Genomic DNA, 13,751 nt, shown 5'->3' with positions numbered 1-13,751 from the left:
GCCATCCATACTACACATACCACATGAGCCACACGTCTGAATTGGTAGAGCTTTATCTTCACCAACGTCATGGCTGGTCTTTTAGTTGTTTCCTTTTTCCCTCAGGTGTCCAGAATTAGGTTAATTGTAGACAGACTCTCACCTTTGGTCCATGCATGCCCCTCTTTTAATTATTCACTGGTTGGTTCCCTTGTAATAATATAAACAAAGATGGACCCACACACAGCACAGGAAGTAGAACATGGATTCCTGTGTGGTTCTCAGCCGTGCCGTCCCCCGGCCTCCTTCCTAGAGGAGATCATCTCCTGAATCTTTTTTGCTCATTCTCTTGAAAGAATGAGTTTTGTCTTTTGTTTCTTTTTTAATCTATGCAACCAAACATTTAATTGTAGGTTTTTACTTTATTTTTTTTTAAGGTTGTTGCATGTGCTTGTCCATATTGTGGCATGTAGCTACAGTGTACTCATTTCACTACTATATAAAATTCCATTCTTCTTTTGAAAGCTATTTGGGGCTTCTCTAGTATGGACTGTGTTTCTATGAGCATTATTATTCATGTCACATTGTATTCATTTGAAAGAGTTTATATTTCCAGAAGTGGAATTGCTGAACCACAGGGTATATGAATGTTCACCTTTCCAGGGTAACTCCCAAATGTTTTTCCAAAGTGCTCTACCAACTTATATTTTTACTAGCAAAGAGATCCTTTTGATCTATGATCTCTCCAACATTTGGCATTGTGAGATTTTGTTGTTGTTGTTGTTGTTGTTGTTGAAATGAATAGGAAATAGCACTGGCCAGGTGGCTGGGTTGGTTGGAGCATCATCCCATACACTAAAAAGGTTGCAGGTTCATTCTCCGGTTGGGGCAGGTTCAGGAGGCAACTGATCGATGTTTCTCTCTCTTTCTCTCCCTTCTTTCTCTATAAAAATTCAGTAGAACATATCCTCAGGTGAGGATTTTTAAAAAAGAAACAAATAGGAAATAGGTTCATTTTGGGCCTTTGTATTTCCCCAGTCACTAAAGTTGAATACTTCTTCATGTGATTATTGGCCATACAAGTTATCTCTTCTGTAAATGCCTTTTGCCCATTTTTCAACTATGATGCTTGTCCTTTGTATGTGTCATTTTATTTTTTATAAACTCTACTTTTATATTTTTGTCTGCAAACATCTTCACCAAATTTTAGCTTATCTTTTCACTTTCTTTAATTTATCTTTTCATGAACAAAAATGTTCATCTCTCCCTTTGTAATTATTTATTTTGTATCTTGTTTTTAAAACCTTTCTATAACAGTGAAGAAAATAATCACTTTGTGTGTGTGTGTGTGTGTGTGTGTGTGTGTGTGTGTCCCACCGGGATGTTATGGTATGAGGCAAGGATCCAATTTTATATTTTTCCATCTAGATAACTAATCTTGCCAAATCCCTTTTTGGCCCAGCACTTCTTTTGTGATCTGCCATGACTCCCTTGTCATCTAAATTTCATATGTGCCTAGATGTTTCTTGTCTCTATAGTCTATTGCCAATTTTTCTACCCCTGTGCCAGTTTTACACTTCTTTAATTCCTGTAGCTTCATAATCAGCCTTGATATCTGGAAGGAAGTCCCTCCTCCATACTGTTTTGTTCTGTTTAGTTATTCTTGGCCCTTTATTTTTCAAAATAATTTTGGAATCCATTTCCCAAGTATAATTGACCTTTCAACAACATGGGTTTGAATTGTGTGGGTCCACTTATAGCAATATATATAACAGACTTTTTTCAATACTGTTAGTGTATTTTTCTCTTCCTTGTGACTTTCTTAATAACATTTTCTTTTCACTATCTTGCTTTATTGTAAGAATACAGTATATAATAGATATATCAGACAAAATATGTCTTAATTGACTGTTAATGTTACTAGTAAAGTCAACAGTAGGCTATTCATAGTTAAGTTTGGGGGGAGTCAAAGTTATACAGAGTTCGGTGCCCCTAACCCCCATATTGTTCAAGGGTCAACTATACTATAAAATGGAAAATTCATTGGAATTGGATTGCACCTCTAAGTCAGTTTAGGAAGAATTGACAATTTAATAATATTATTCCATCCTTTCCATTAACAAGGTATGTCGCTCTATTTACTTAGTTCTTTAAGATTTTTTTACTACCATTTGGTGTCTTTAATAGTATTAGGACTCTTTAGATTTTTTTATTTGTTCTTGGGTCAATTTTATTAAATTATTTTTTAGGAATTTGCTCTTCAACTAAGTTTTCATATATATTTCCATAAAATTGTTCATATTTTTTACCATATGTTTAAATATGTAGGATCAATAATAATGTCCCCTTTTTCATTTCTGATGTTGGTTATTTGTATTTTTCCTGATCAATCTCACCAAAAGTCTTTCAAATCTTTTCAAACAACTTTTGGCTTTGTTGGGCCTTTCTGTTTTAGATTTATTTTCTATTTTATTAACATCTGTTCCTATCTTTATGATTTTCTTCCTTCTACCTTCTTTGGAGTCTGTCTGACCCCAAACTCATGTCTGTGCAGTTCTGATGCCCTCAGTAATTTCTCATTTCCTTCCCATTTATGGGTCATTTTAGGTTTGCCTTAATCTTTTATTCTGGAACGTGACTTTCCGAATCGGTGTTAATTTGCAGTGTAGAATAGTGTGCTGTTATTCCCCATGGTGTCCCTGTGACAGCTGGCTGTGCATCACTGAGGGCGCGGCTGCCTTTGTTACAGGTGATAGAGACGGACCCTGAGCCTGCGCACTCAGTACTGGAAGAGCACTACCGAGAGCTGATGCTTCAGATCAGCGCCAACGTGAACTTCGCGTCCTACCAGTGCCGGACGAGCGATGTGCGCTTTAAGGACACGCTAGTTTACCAGACCCGAGTGTTTCAGTGAGTCATCAAAAGCCTCCCAGCACTCAACGTTCTTTCATCTCATCATCCACTCAGTCTTTAATCAAACATGCATTCAATGTCTACGACAGCATATACCAGGCATCGCCTGTCGCATGCACCAGAGTGTCTTTGTGGCTCCAATGAAACACTCAGACCCACAAAGCAATTGAAGTTTACACTTGAAATCAAGATACAGGCAGGAAACTGGCATCAGCTGATCAGCTTCAGTGGGAAGAGTCCTTGCAGCAATCCACACCACCACCTAAGAACTCTGTGGGGCCCCGGGTGGCAGCTCAGACAATATCCACACTAGCGGGGATAGGGTCCATCCTTAGCTAAGAAGCCCCGTGACCAACAGAAGCAACATTTCTCATGACCACTCCATAGGTGTTGCTTCCAGGATCCCTGCAGGGGACATGCCCAGTTACAAGAGTCACTGTAACTCAGAGAACCCCACAGCTATAGCTTCCCTCCAGATAATCATCATTCCTCCAGACCAGTTACAGTTTGCCAAGTGGGGTAACACCGCTGGCATTTCTCCTTTATTTTCCAGGGAAACTGAGCTAGAAATTTAGTTCAAAGTCAGAATTGTCCTTAGAGGAGAAAGGGTTATATTAACCCTTCACCCACACTCAGACGCAGGGATACAAGGATGCCATGGGTCCTGCTCTCAGAGTTCATAGTCTCGGGTGGGGAGTAGGGGAATAGGTGACAATAGGTATCATGGCAGCTGCAGCATGGTGTCCTGTGTAGGCAGTAGGAGTGCCTAAGGCAGCCCTAACCTGTTTGGCTCAGTGGATAGAGTGTTGGCCTGTGGACTGAAAGGTCCCAGGTTCAATTCCGGTCAAGGGCATGTACCTTGGTTGTGGGCACATCCCCAGTAGGGAGTGTGCAGAGATCGATGTTTCTCTCTCAACGATGTTTCTAACTCTCTATCCCTCTACCTTCCTCTCTGTAAAAAATCAATAAAAATATATTTTTTTATAGAAGAGTGCCTAAAGCAGACCAACATGGGAGAGACAGAGTGTCAGGGAAGGCTCCCCAGACAAAGTGGTGCCCCAGCTGAATTTTGGAGACCAGATAGAAGGTAGCCCAGTGAAGAAGTGAGAAAAAAAAAAGGCCTTCTAAGCAGAGAGAGCAACATAGACAAAAAAAAAAAAAAAAAAAAAAAGGCTGTGACTCATCTTTGAGAATTACAAAAACAAGAATGAAAACCACTGACATTTCTACTTTGTAAACATTAGTAATTAACTTGTTCAACTCACTTTGCATTTGGTGCACTTGAAGTGTCCTCTCAAGTTATTATAGCAGCAAACGGCACAAGGAAAGGAGTGGGATCTTCTGCTGGTGCCCATTGCACCTAAAGCAGGGGTCCGCACGCTATGCCCATGGGCCCAAGCCAGCCAGCCACCTATTTTTGTAATTGGGTTTGTTGGCACAAGGCCGTGCCCATTCGTTTGTGCATTGTCCGTGGCTGTGTTTGCACAATAGCAGAGTGAGGGATGGCTGTAGAGACCTACTGCATGCAAAGCCCAAAAAAATCTTACTCTCTGGCCCTTTACCTAAACCCAGAATTCTTTTTGTGAAGACTACTCTGTGCCACTAAGATTCCTCCACTTTATAAAAACTTCCTTTAGGCTGAAGGCCACTACTCACGCATTCACACCGTGAATATAAGCCCCTGAAGTCAAAGCACTTGACTTCAGACATGCCTGCTGGTCTACCTGGATGGGATAATGGAGACCTAATCCCTAAACCCATCCTAGACCTCCTCCCCTAAAACCAGGAGAGCATTGTTTCTTTCTCTTACACAATCATTTTCTTTCTCTTTTTTTCAATCCTTACTTAAGGATATTTTTTCCATTGATTTTTAGAAAGAGTGGAGGGGAGGAGAGAGAAAAAGAAACATTGATGTGAGAGACACATCAATTGGTTGCCTCCAGCATGCGCCAAGGGGCTGGGGGAGGGGAGTCAAGCCTACAACTGAGATATATGCCCTTGACCCAGAATCAAACCTGAGACCCTTCAGTCCGTGGGCTGATGCTCTAACCATTGAGCAAAACCAGCCAGGGCCACAATCATGTTCTTGTATCAAGACCTCATCCTCCTGCTGTCACTGTCTATGATCAAGTTTAATAGTGGTTCCAGAAAAAGCTTCTCTCTCCCACCTCTTGTCTTAGAGCAGAGAAACTTGAGGCAAGAAGAAGCTCCACTGGTTCAGAATTTGAGACAAATATCTCAGCCATGAAAGCACCTCAGGAAGGGGTCAGATGGCTTCTGAGGACAGGGGCATTGTTTCTGGCGGGAAGTGATTCAGGGAGGGAAGGGACTATGGAATTTGCACCCCAGGAAGGTACTGTCAGGTGAAATAGACTTTTGTTTCCTCTCTCCTGGGAATTTTTCAGGATTACCATGACGCATGCTGAGAGTTCATTGCATAAAGTGCCAATGGTATGCAGGATGACTTTAAGGGCTAAACGTGGATATTTTCACTTTCAATGGCTATGCATATATTTTGTGTTTTTGGAAGGAAATGTCATTGGTACATCAAATGCCTGATTTCAGATAACGTTGCTTAAAACTTGTCTTTTGAAGAAATATTTTAAAAGCAAAATGGCTTGACCTAAAGGGAAAAGTAGCCGTGTAGACGACGGACGTGCCGACAAGACACAAATCATTTGCAGCACATTTCTCCAATGCGTCCCCCCATCTGTGTGCAGGTTGGAGCTGGTTAATACAGGAAGTGTGCAGCTGGAATTCAGCTGGATCTCGGAAGAGACGGCGAAGACTGTCAGCTTTGCAATGCCAGACAACCATGGTAAATGCGACGGCAGGAAAACCCAGGGTGTGCGCAGAGTCCCCGCTTAGTAGAAGAGCCTTGCTCCATCGGCCCTCCCAAAGAGCTATGGAGGAGCAGAGCCGATGCTTCCTGATGTCTGTAGAGCCCATGGGGCCTGAGAAACTCAAGAGCTGACCTCTGCCCTCCTGAGGCCTGGCCCCTGCCCACCCCCACCCCTCACAAGGTCAGCATCCCAGCTCAGATCCCTAGGGATTTTTTCTTTTCGATCTTAACCTTTTAGGAGATTACAGATCCTTGGAGACAATGGTGAAAGCTAAGAGCTGTCTCCCCAGGAAATTACATACCTTGCCCAACTTGCAGCTGATGCACGTGAAGCACTTTAAAAAGGGACCCAGCACTTGGCAGGAAAATATCCATTATTCCTGCTTCAATATTGCAGGTTCCCAGACCTTCCAAGTGGGCCCTTTTCCGTGGGCCCCGGATTGTGAACTCCTACTTTAAAACAGTGGTTCTCCAAAAACTATGTTCACTGCCCATTCTTTCTAAGGCACAAGACCCACAGGTATCTACTTGACCCACTCCCTTGGACCAAAAGGAAACAAATTTAAAAACTTGATGGAATTAATGACAATATTTTTTCACAAGTCACCTGTGAGAGCTAGGAGTCAATTCCTTACCCCTAGAGCCTAAAGTTAACTATATCTGCTAGAAGACCCTACAGAGGGGCCCTGAGGACCTGTGAGTGGGATGCCTTCTCCTTGTCCTCCCACTGCAAATGCAGTGTCACTGGCTCTCTGTCTGTCCCCAGGTTCGCAAAAAGATCTGCTTAGCCAGGGCAGCACCTTGGACAGCGCCGTGGACCACTGGACTGAACCTCCCCCACTGTCCTTCTCGGTGGATCCCGTCTCCGGCGTAGTGCCGGTGGGGAAGGCTCAGAAGATCAAAGTGAAATTCTCCCCATTGGAGGTTGGAGACTTCGAGAGCACTATTTTCTGCCAGTAAGGAGATGTGCTCCCCAGACAAAGCTCTGCCACTCCTGTCCCTCTTCCCTGTCACCACTACCACCATTCTCGACAGCCCCAACTTGCCACATTGCACCTTGGAAAGATTCAAAGGCGCCAGCTTTTGGAGAACAAGGAGAATGGAGTCTTTTGTGTTGCTCAGCAACCCTCTCTAGACCCTTCCTCTGCCCCACTTCTCTCTTCCTGGCCCCAGACAAAAGTCCACTGGGCAACAAAATAGTTGGCAGCCAGGTGGGTTCCAGTCCTGGGACAACCTAGGAAGGCTTTCTTGTACCTTTACTGATACCAGGTTTCCCTAACTATAAAATGCAAATAACAATAGCACCTTGCAGAGTTCGAGTTAAGACTGAATGAGGTAACTCACTGAAGCTTAGAACAGTGCCTGGCACACAATAAGCACAACAAGCATTAGGTGGTGGGGACGGTGGCGGTTGCAGACCTGGTGCATGGTAAGCAAGGAAGAGATGGGGTCCAGACCCAGGTAGAGACAATCAATCCAATAACTCCTGGCCATGGAAGTCCCTGATGTGGTGCTCACTCCCAGGGAAGCTCCATGGAGAACTACTACAGAAGGATCCCATGAACCATGGCTGAGTGTGGCAGGGACCTATGTGAGCCATAAGAGCCTCCTGCACCTGGGCCACCTCAACTTGGATCTGGGGCTGAAAGTCTGCTCACATCCAGTTCACTTTCTCCAAGGAGCTCGGGATACTTTCTTAGGATCTGGGCATCACTTTCTGTATCCCACAAATGCCTCTGAGAGGGCCAGAGGGTAAGCCTCTGTGCTCATTTTACAGCAGGGAGATTTTCTCAACCCTGGTGTGGGAAGTACCTACGTAACTTAAGTACACAGAAGATACCAGAATTCAAGCTCCTCATACTCAGCCTATTCATGCATTCATCCACTTAACCACTAATTAATGAACACCTACTATGTAGCGTGTACTGGTCAAGACACTGAGGTTATGTTATTGACCAAGATAGACCCAGCCTCTGTGCTCATGGAGCTCATATTTTAGTAGATGTAATATTCGTTTCCAACCAACTAAGAAAGCAACAATTGGCTAAAACTAAGTATAAATAAATAAAAGTAACCATATCCTCTCAGGATTCCCAACCTACTACCTGGAGAGCAAGGCCCAGTCATATCAGCAAAAGGGCGGAGCTTCTTGCCTATCTGCCACTTTGAACTGAAAGAGTCAGACTACATCACTGGTCATCGACGCAACCCGGATCTCCGAGGGCCTGGTGGTGGGCCTCTGGACCCAAACACCCGGGTGATCGAGTTCACCAGTGTGGGCATAGGAGGGAAGAATCTCCGGTGAGTTGCCTCAGTTTGCATCAGTTGCGTTCATATCAGTCAATCCTTCTAAAGAACTCAGAGGTAGAATTCAGAGACTCGAGCTGGATGGGTTCCTAGAAGCAGCTTGATATGCTGGGGTTTGACTTGAGAGAGCTGCTACAGTAAGAAAGCTGAATTCAGTTTCCTTAGTTTTGACACCAGGGAGGGTTTAGAAGGCATAAAATCTCTAACCAACCCCTTGACCACAGAGGATCACTGGGACAGAAGGGCCCTCGGCACCATTATTACTCCAAAATCCGGAGCTCCAGCCGTACGTTGGACCACCACATGAGATGTGGTTTTCATTTCTACAGTAAAAAAGTATCTGCAACAGTTCTGGCTCCCATGTAGGGGGACCGAGCCAGGGCAGTTAGGTCCTGAGAAAGTTTCACTTAATCCTCAATCCTCCCTCTTACTCTCTGCTGTCAATTCTTCCCCCTTGGCCAGGTCGTTTACAATCCTGAACCCGACCACTAGCATCTACTGCTTCCGCTGGGTCTCTGAAGAAATGGAAAGTCTCCAGAACCCTTCAGCCTTCACCTGCCTTACAGAGAAGGGCTGCATCCACCCTGAAAAGAAAGCTGAGGTGTGTGTGTGAATGAGGACCACTTGACCCAGGACTTCAGTCATTTTCTCTCTCTCTCTCTCTCTGCATAACAATTGTGCTGTAGACCAGAGATAGAGTTAAGGAGGACAGCCTAAGGGTGCATCCATCCACAAGTGTTTTTTGAGTAGCTACTATATAGGTTAGGCAGTTCTCATGGACAAGACAGACATGAGCTCACTTGTTTGGCCATGGAGAAGCAGATCTTTAGTATTTATAGTTTTAAAAATTGAGATTATTAAAGCAGGACAGGGAAGCTGGACACCCACGAAAGCCTGGACACTAGAGGACAATGTTATTTTTGTCCAAGGGACTGACAGCAGTGAAAGGACACAGATGTGTTTTCACTTGGTCAGGACAAAAGTCAGAACACTGGAGTCATGTCCCATGTCTCAGTCCTACTGTTACCACAGTGACATAGGTTAGGGGGCCCAGCTTAAAGAAACACGAGCTCGCTGGTCAAAATAGATCTGCGGGTCCCATGTCCTGTAAGTCCCACAGGGAATCTTAGAGGCAGAAACAAATCCGAGAAACAGAAATTATGGATTCGGATGCCTCCAGGAAGGTCATACAAATGAATGATGCAAGCCAAGGGGACCCTGACAGGGAGTGCTGGGCAGAGCTGGCTGGCTGGCCACAGTGCTTCTCCGGCCACAGATCACCACCACACAGACAAGTGGGCCCAGGGTTGCCAACTCTCCCAGACTTCTCGGGAAAAGTCAAAATTCCAAATTCCTATCTGAATCTCTCCATTTGTGCATGTCATCCAATATGGCAGCCTAGCCAACAGAAGCTGCGGGTGGTGTAGACCCGCTTCGAAAGACCTATGGGCAAGCAGGGCAATCAGACAGTACAGCCAGACTTGCATGCCCTTCAGAGAGGGTAGAAAGGTAGTGGTGACCTGGTAACACCAGCCATCAGAACCCCAGTGCCGACAAGCCTCTAAGGGCATGTGGGGTAAGTAAACAGAAGTGCCTCTTACCACTGTGTTCCAAACTGTCTTCTCAGATTATCTTCCAGTTCATGCCTTTGCAGCTGAAAATCACAGAAGCATTCTGGACTTTCTCAGTCCCCGAACACAACATCACAGTCCCTTTCCTGCTGGTAGGCAAAGCCTCTGACCCTCTGGTCAATCTGGACAAGTCCCACATCAACTTCAGCTGTCTCCTCATTGGTAAGGCTGCCCTGGTGGTTTATATTTCCAGTTGGTGTGACCGATAAGGGAGGGAAGTGGGACCAACCCAGCCGTGTGCTCCAGGAGCAGCCTGGGGTGGGGACTTTCCCTGGCGCCTTCCAGAAGCATGCCTGAGGGCCTTTCCCACTGTTCACAAAGCCACAAAATATTTACCTCTCAATCTAATTCCACCAAGGATATTCTAAACCCATGCACTCGTAACCAACGGAAATTTAGGAGCCTGGCTGCAGATCCTCCTCGGAAGATTCCTTTAGGGCCTGGACTGACTGTCTTCATTTCCAGAGCCTCATGTCAGCCCCATCCTACGTGTGTTCCCCATATTGTGGGCTATATTTGTTTGCTTCTTGGTGTGTGCCACAGTGGTCAGATTTCTCTGCCATCCTTTCATGCATGTATTTGGTTCAACAAATATTATCGAACCCCTTGTATGACCTAGGCTCTCTTCTGTGAGAAGATACAGCCACAGTTCCTACCCTCATGATGATTATATTCTAGGAACAGGAAGCAAACTACCAAAAATAAAAAAGCAAGATATATAGCATGTCAGATGCTGATAAAGGAGAATAAAGCAGGCTAGAGAGAATGAAGAATGCTACTTGGCAGTGGGAAGGTGATATTTGTGGATGTGTTGTGTTGTGTGTGTGTGTGTGTGTGTGTGTGTGTGTGTGTGTGTGTGTAAAATACAACTAAAGCCAGAGGATTTTTTAGTAGTTTGATTTTTTATTATAAAAGTAAGCTAATCAATGTAGTGTAGTATAAGGAAAAGCTTAATAATCTCTCCCCACCCATCCTCTCTCATCCTTCCCTTTCCATCAAAGAAAACCAATGCTAATAATTTGATATGTAATATTTCCATGCATTTTTCATTAGATACATATAAGTTGACAGGAGGAAATTGTGGTGTTTAGTAAGATTTTCAAAAATAAGTGAACAATGTTTCATAAGAATAATAACGGCAAGACAAACAGAAATTAATCTAGGAATGCAAGGCTGGTGCATTTCAATATAATCATTACATTAACCACTTAAAGAACAACCATGTGATCATATTAATACATACGGAAAAGTCATTGCTAAATTCAGCAGACGTTCTCAACAAAAACTCTAATAGGAAAAGAGGAATGGAGGAAAATACTTGAATAAAGAAGGTTAACTAAAATCAAGAGGCAAATGTTATCTATGTATATAAAAGGCTGTGTCCATCCAACCAGTAGCTATGAAGCACACTGACTACTAGGGGGCAGACGCTCAACACAGGAACTGCTGTGACGCGCACTGGCCATTTAAAAATAAATGGCACCGCGGACCTGGCACCGACAAACCAACACTCAGCTTCCCCCAAGTGAGACACAGGCCCCACCACCACCCTGGAACAACAGCCCACCAAATCGCAGCCAACGCTGCCAAGACCCACAAAATGCGGCCCACAGCCCAGCCCAACCCTGAAACAGTCATTGTGGGCGCTGGGTAATGACATCACATAGCAATGCCCAGCTTCCTCTCCCTAGCAACTAGCATCCTTGGAGTTTCTTCAGCCCAGGAACCCGACTTGCTTTATAGCCAGGCGCAAACATTTCACAGTTTAACCAAATGTTTGTGAAGCGTTTTCCCATGCCTCATCTCATTTGATCCTCACCTAAGTCCTGGAGTAGGTAGATAGGAGACTCAGTAGAATCCTATTTTCATTAGCAAGACAAGAATATCAATATTAAAATATTTCTTCTAATAAATTTCCTTTCAATGTGCATGAATCTGTGCACTGGGTCAGTAGTCAGATAATAAACCACTAAAAGCACATCAGTTAAAATCAGTAATTAGGCAAGACTGCTCATTATTGTTGAACATTTTTTTAAATATATGTTTATTGATTTCAGAGAGGAAGGGAGAGGGAGTGAGAGATAGAAACATCAATGCTGAGGGAGACTCATAGATCAGCTGCCTCATGTACACCCCCTACTGGGGATCGAGCCCACAACCTGGGCATGTGCCCTTGGCCAGAGTCAAACCTGGAACCCTTCAGTCCACAGGCCGACACTCTATCCACTGAGCCAAATTGGCTAGGGCTTGTTAGAGCGACCCTGCTAGCGGTTCTGTAGACCCTGCTGTAGAGCGACCCTGCTAGCGGTTCTCAACCTGTGGGTCGCGACATCGGAAAACACAGATATTTACATTACGATTCATTAACAGTAGCAAAATTACAGTTATGAAGTAGCAACGAAAGTAATTTTATGGTTGGGGGTCACCACAACATGAGGAACTGTATTAAAGGGTTGCGGCATTAGAAAGGTTGAGAACCACTGCTCTAGAGAAAAGCAACACAAATACTAAATGAACAAGATAATTTTTAGTAAGTGGCTGGATGCAGGACAAGTATACCAAAATCAATAGTGTCTCATTCTTTTAGTAGTAAGCACTTAGAAACAAACAAAAAAATTCTATTTAGTGTTGACCAAACCTGTATAACATCTAAGGATCAACATAACGAGAAAAGCACATGGCGTATATGAAGAAAACTATAGAAATCTTATTAAAATGCTCCCAACCAAGATCTGAATATTTGTCAGTTCTCCCAAAAGTAAATGCAAATCAAGTTCCGATTAGAATCTCAGCTAGGGTTGCCAGGTAAAATACAGATACATGGTTACATTTGAATTTCAGGTAACAGTGAATAAATTTTAGAATCCGTATGTCAGCATAAGTATGTCCCATGCAACATTTGAGACATACACTAAAAAAATGTTTGCTTCATCTGGTAACCTTAATCCCAAAGGATTATAGGGCGGGGCGCGGGGGGGGGAGGGTGAGAAGTGGATAAAAATGATTCGAAAGTTTATGTGGAAACATAAATTCTCTACAATAGTCAAGGAAAGTAAGAAAAAGCAAAATAGTGATAGCAATGCATTAGTCGGGGCCCTGTCAAGACTCATGACATGCACAAGGTCTTATTTAAAGCGTTCAATGCAGGGGGCCTTCCTGCTTTACAACGGTATGGGCAGAGTTAATGGGCCTATCAGGGAAGGTGAAGCCCCATTAGCAAAAGAAGGAAGCCATTGGGTCTGAAGGAACAAGGAGGGAAAGCAGTGTCGCCAGGATCCCCGGAGAGCTGGGACTGAGCAGAGGAGCCATCTAGCAGGAGCAGGCAACTGATGGGGTCAAGTTCTAGAGTAAGAGCTGGACTCCCTTCAGGGGAGGAAGGTCACTTGTAGAGCAAAAGGAAGAAAGAGATAGTCAAAGGCTGAGGAGCTTGGAAGAGGAAAGAAAAGAAGTTGGAGGATCTCTTGGAAGAAGACTTCCTCTTGCCTGTCGAGCAGTATCTGCTGAGATACTGCAGGAGCAGGCAGGTGGCTGCTCCCGCCGATGTCCAGGCTGCTCCTGAGGGCTGATGTTTCCTCCTCAGGCCGAGAAGCCCGGGAGACCGTGCAGATCATCAACAGGGAGGAGCAGGGGTTCAATTTTGCCTTCCAGGACAACTCCCGCTATTCTGAAGGTTTCACCGAAAACCTGGTCGTAAGTCCCATGGAAGGCTGGCTCCCGCCGATGTCCAGGTAAAGAAATAGGAAGGTCCCCCAGACTTCAACCTCCCCAAATGGCTGGAGTCCCAGGCCTGGCAGCCAAGAGAATCCCTTAGATATTAACAATTCCATCTCTGTCCTACTTATTCCCTGTTATTCATTTTCCTGATGAATTGTGTAGTATTGAGAATTTTAAGCCCTTGTTTTCAGTATTTTCTGTTATATATATATTCTTTTCCTTGCTATCTACTATATTTGTAAATCCATAAAACAATGTCCTGCCTTGCCTTGCCTGGAAAACCTTCAAAATTCATAATTTGGCCTGGCTGGTGTTGCTCAGTGGTTGAGCATTGACCTATGAACCAAGAGATCACGATTCAAATC

The 13,751-nt window shown here is 44.2% G+C and overlaps 1 protein-coding gene across 1 annotated transcript in view; it reads left to right on the top strand.

The window, feature by feature from the left end:
* HYDIN (HYDIN axonemal central pair apparatus protein) overlaps positions 1–13,751 on the top strand; it is a 302,917-nt gene that overhangs the window by 262,595 nt on the left and 26,571 nt on the right. Inside the window, 7 exon segments of the mRNA XM_054710866.1 lie at positions 2,729–2,889; positions 5,613–5,710; positions 6,501–6,690; positions 7,823–8,035; positions 8,504–8,642; positions 9,669–9,834; positions 13,253–13,400. Coding sequence (XP_054566841.1) covers positions 2,729–2,889; positions 5,613–5,710; positions 6,501–6,690; positions 7,823–8,035; positions 8,504–8,642; positions 9,669–9,834; positions 13,253–13,400 — 1,115 coding nt within the window.

The sequence above is a fragment of the Eptesicus fuscus genome, chromosome 21 (genome assembly GCF_027574615.1).
Source record: "Eptesicus fuscus isolate TK198812 chromosome 21, DD_ASM_mEF_20220401, whole genome shotgun sequence".
Classification (NCBI taxonomy): domain Eukaryota; kingdom Metazoa; phylum Chordata; class Mammalia; order Chiroptera; family Vespertilionidae; genus Eptesicus; species Eptesicus fuscus.
This window is presented reverse-complemented; position numbering and strand designations above follow the sequence as displayed.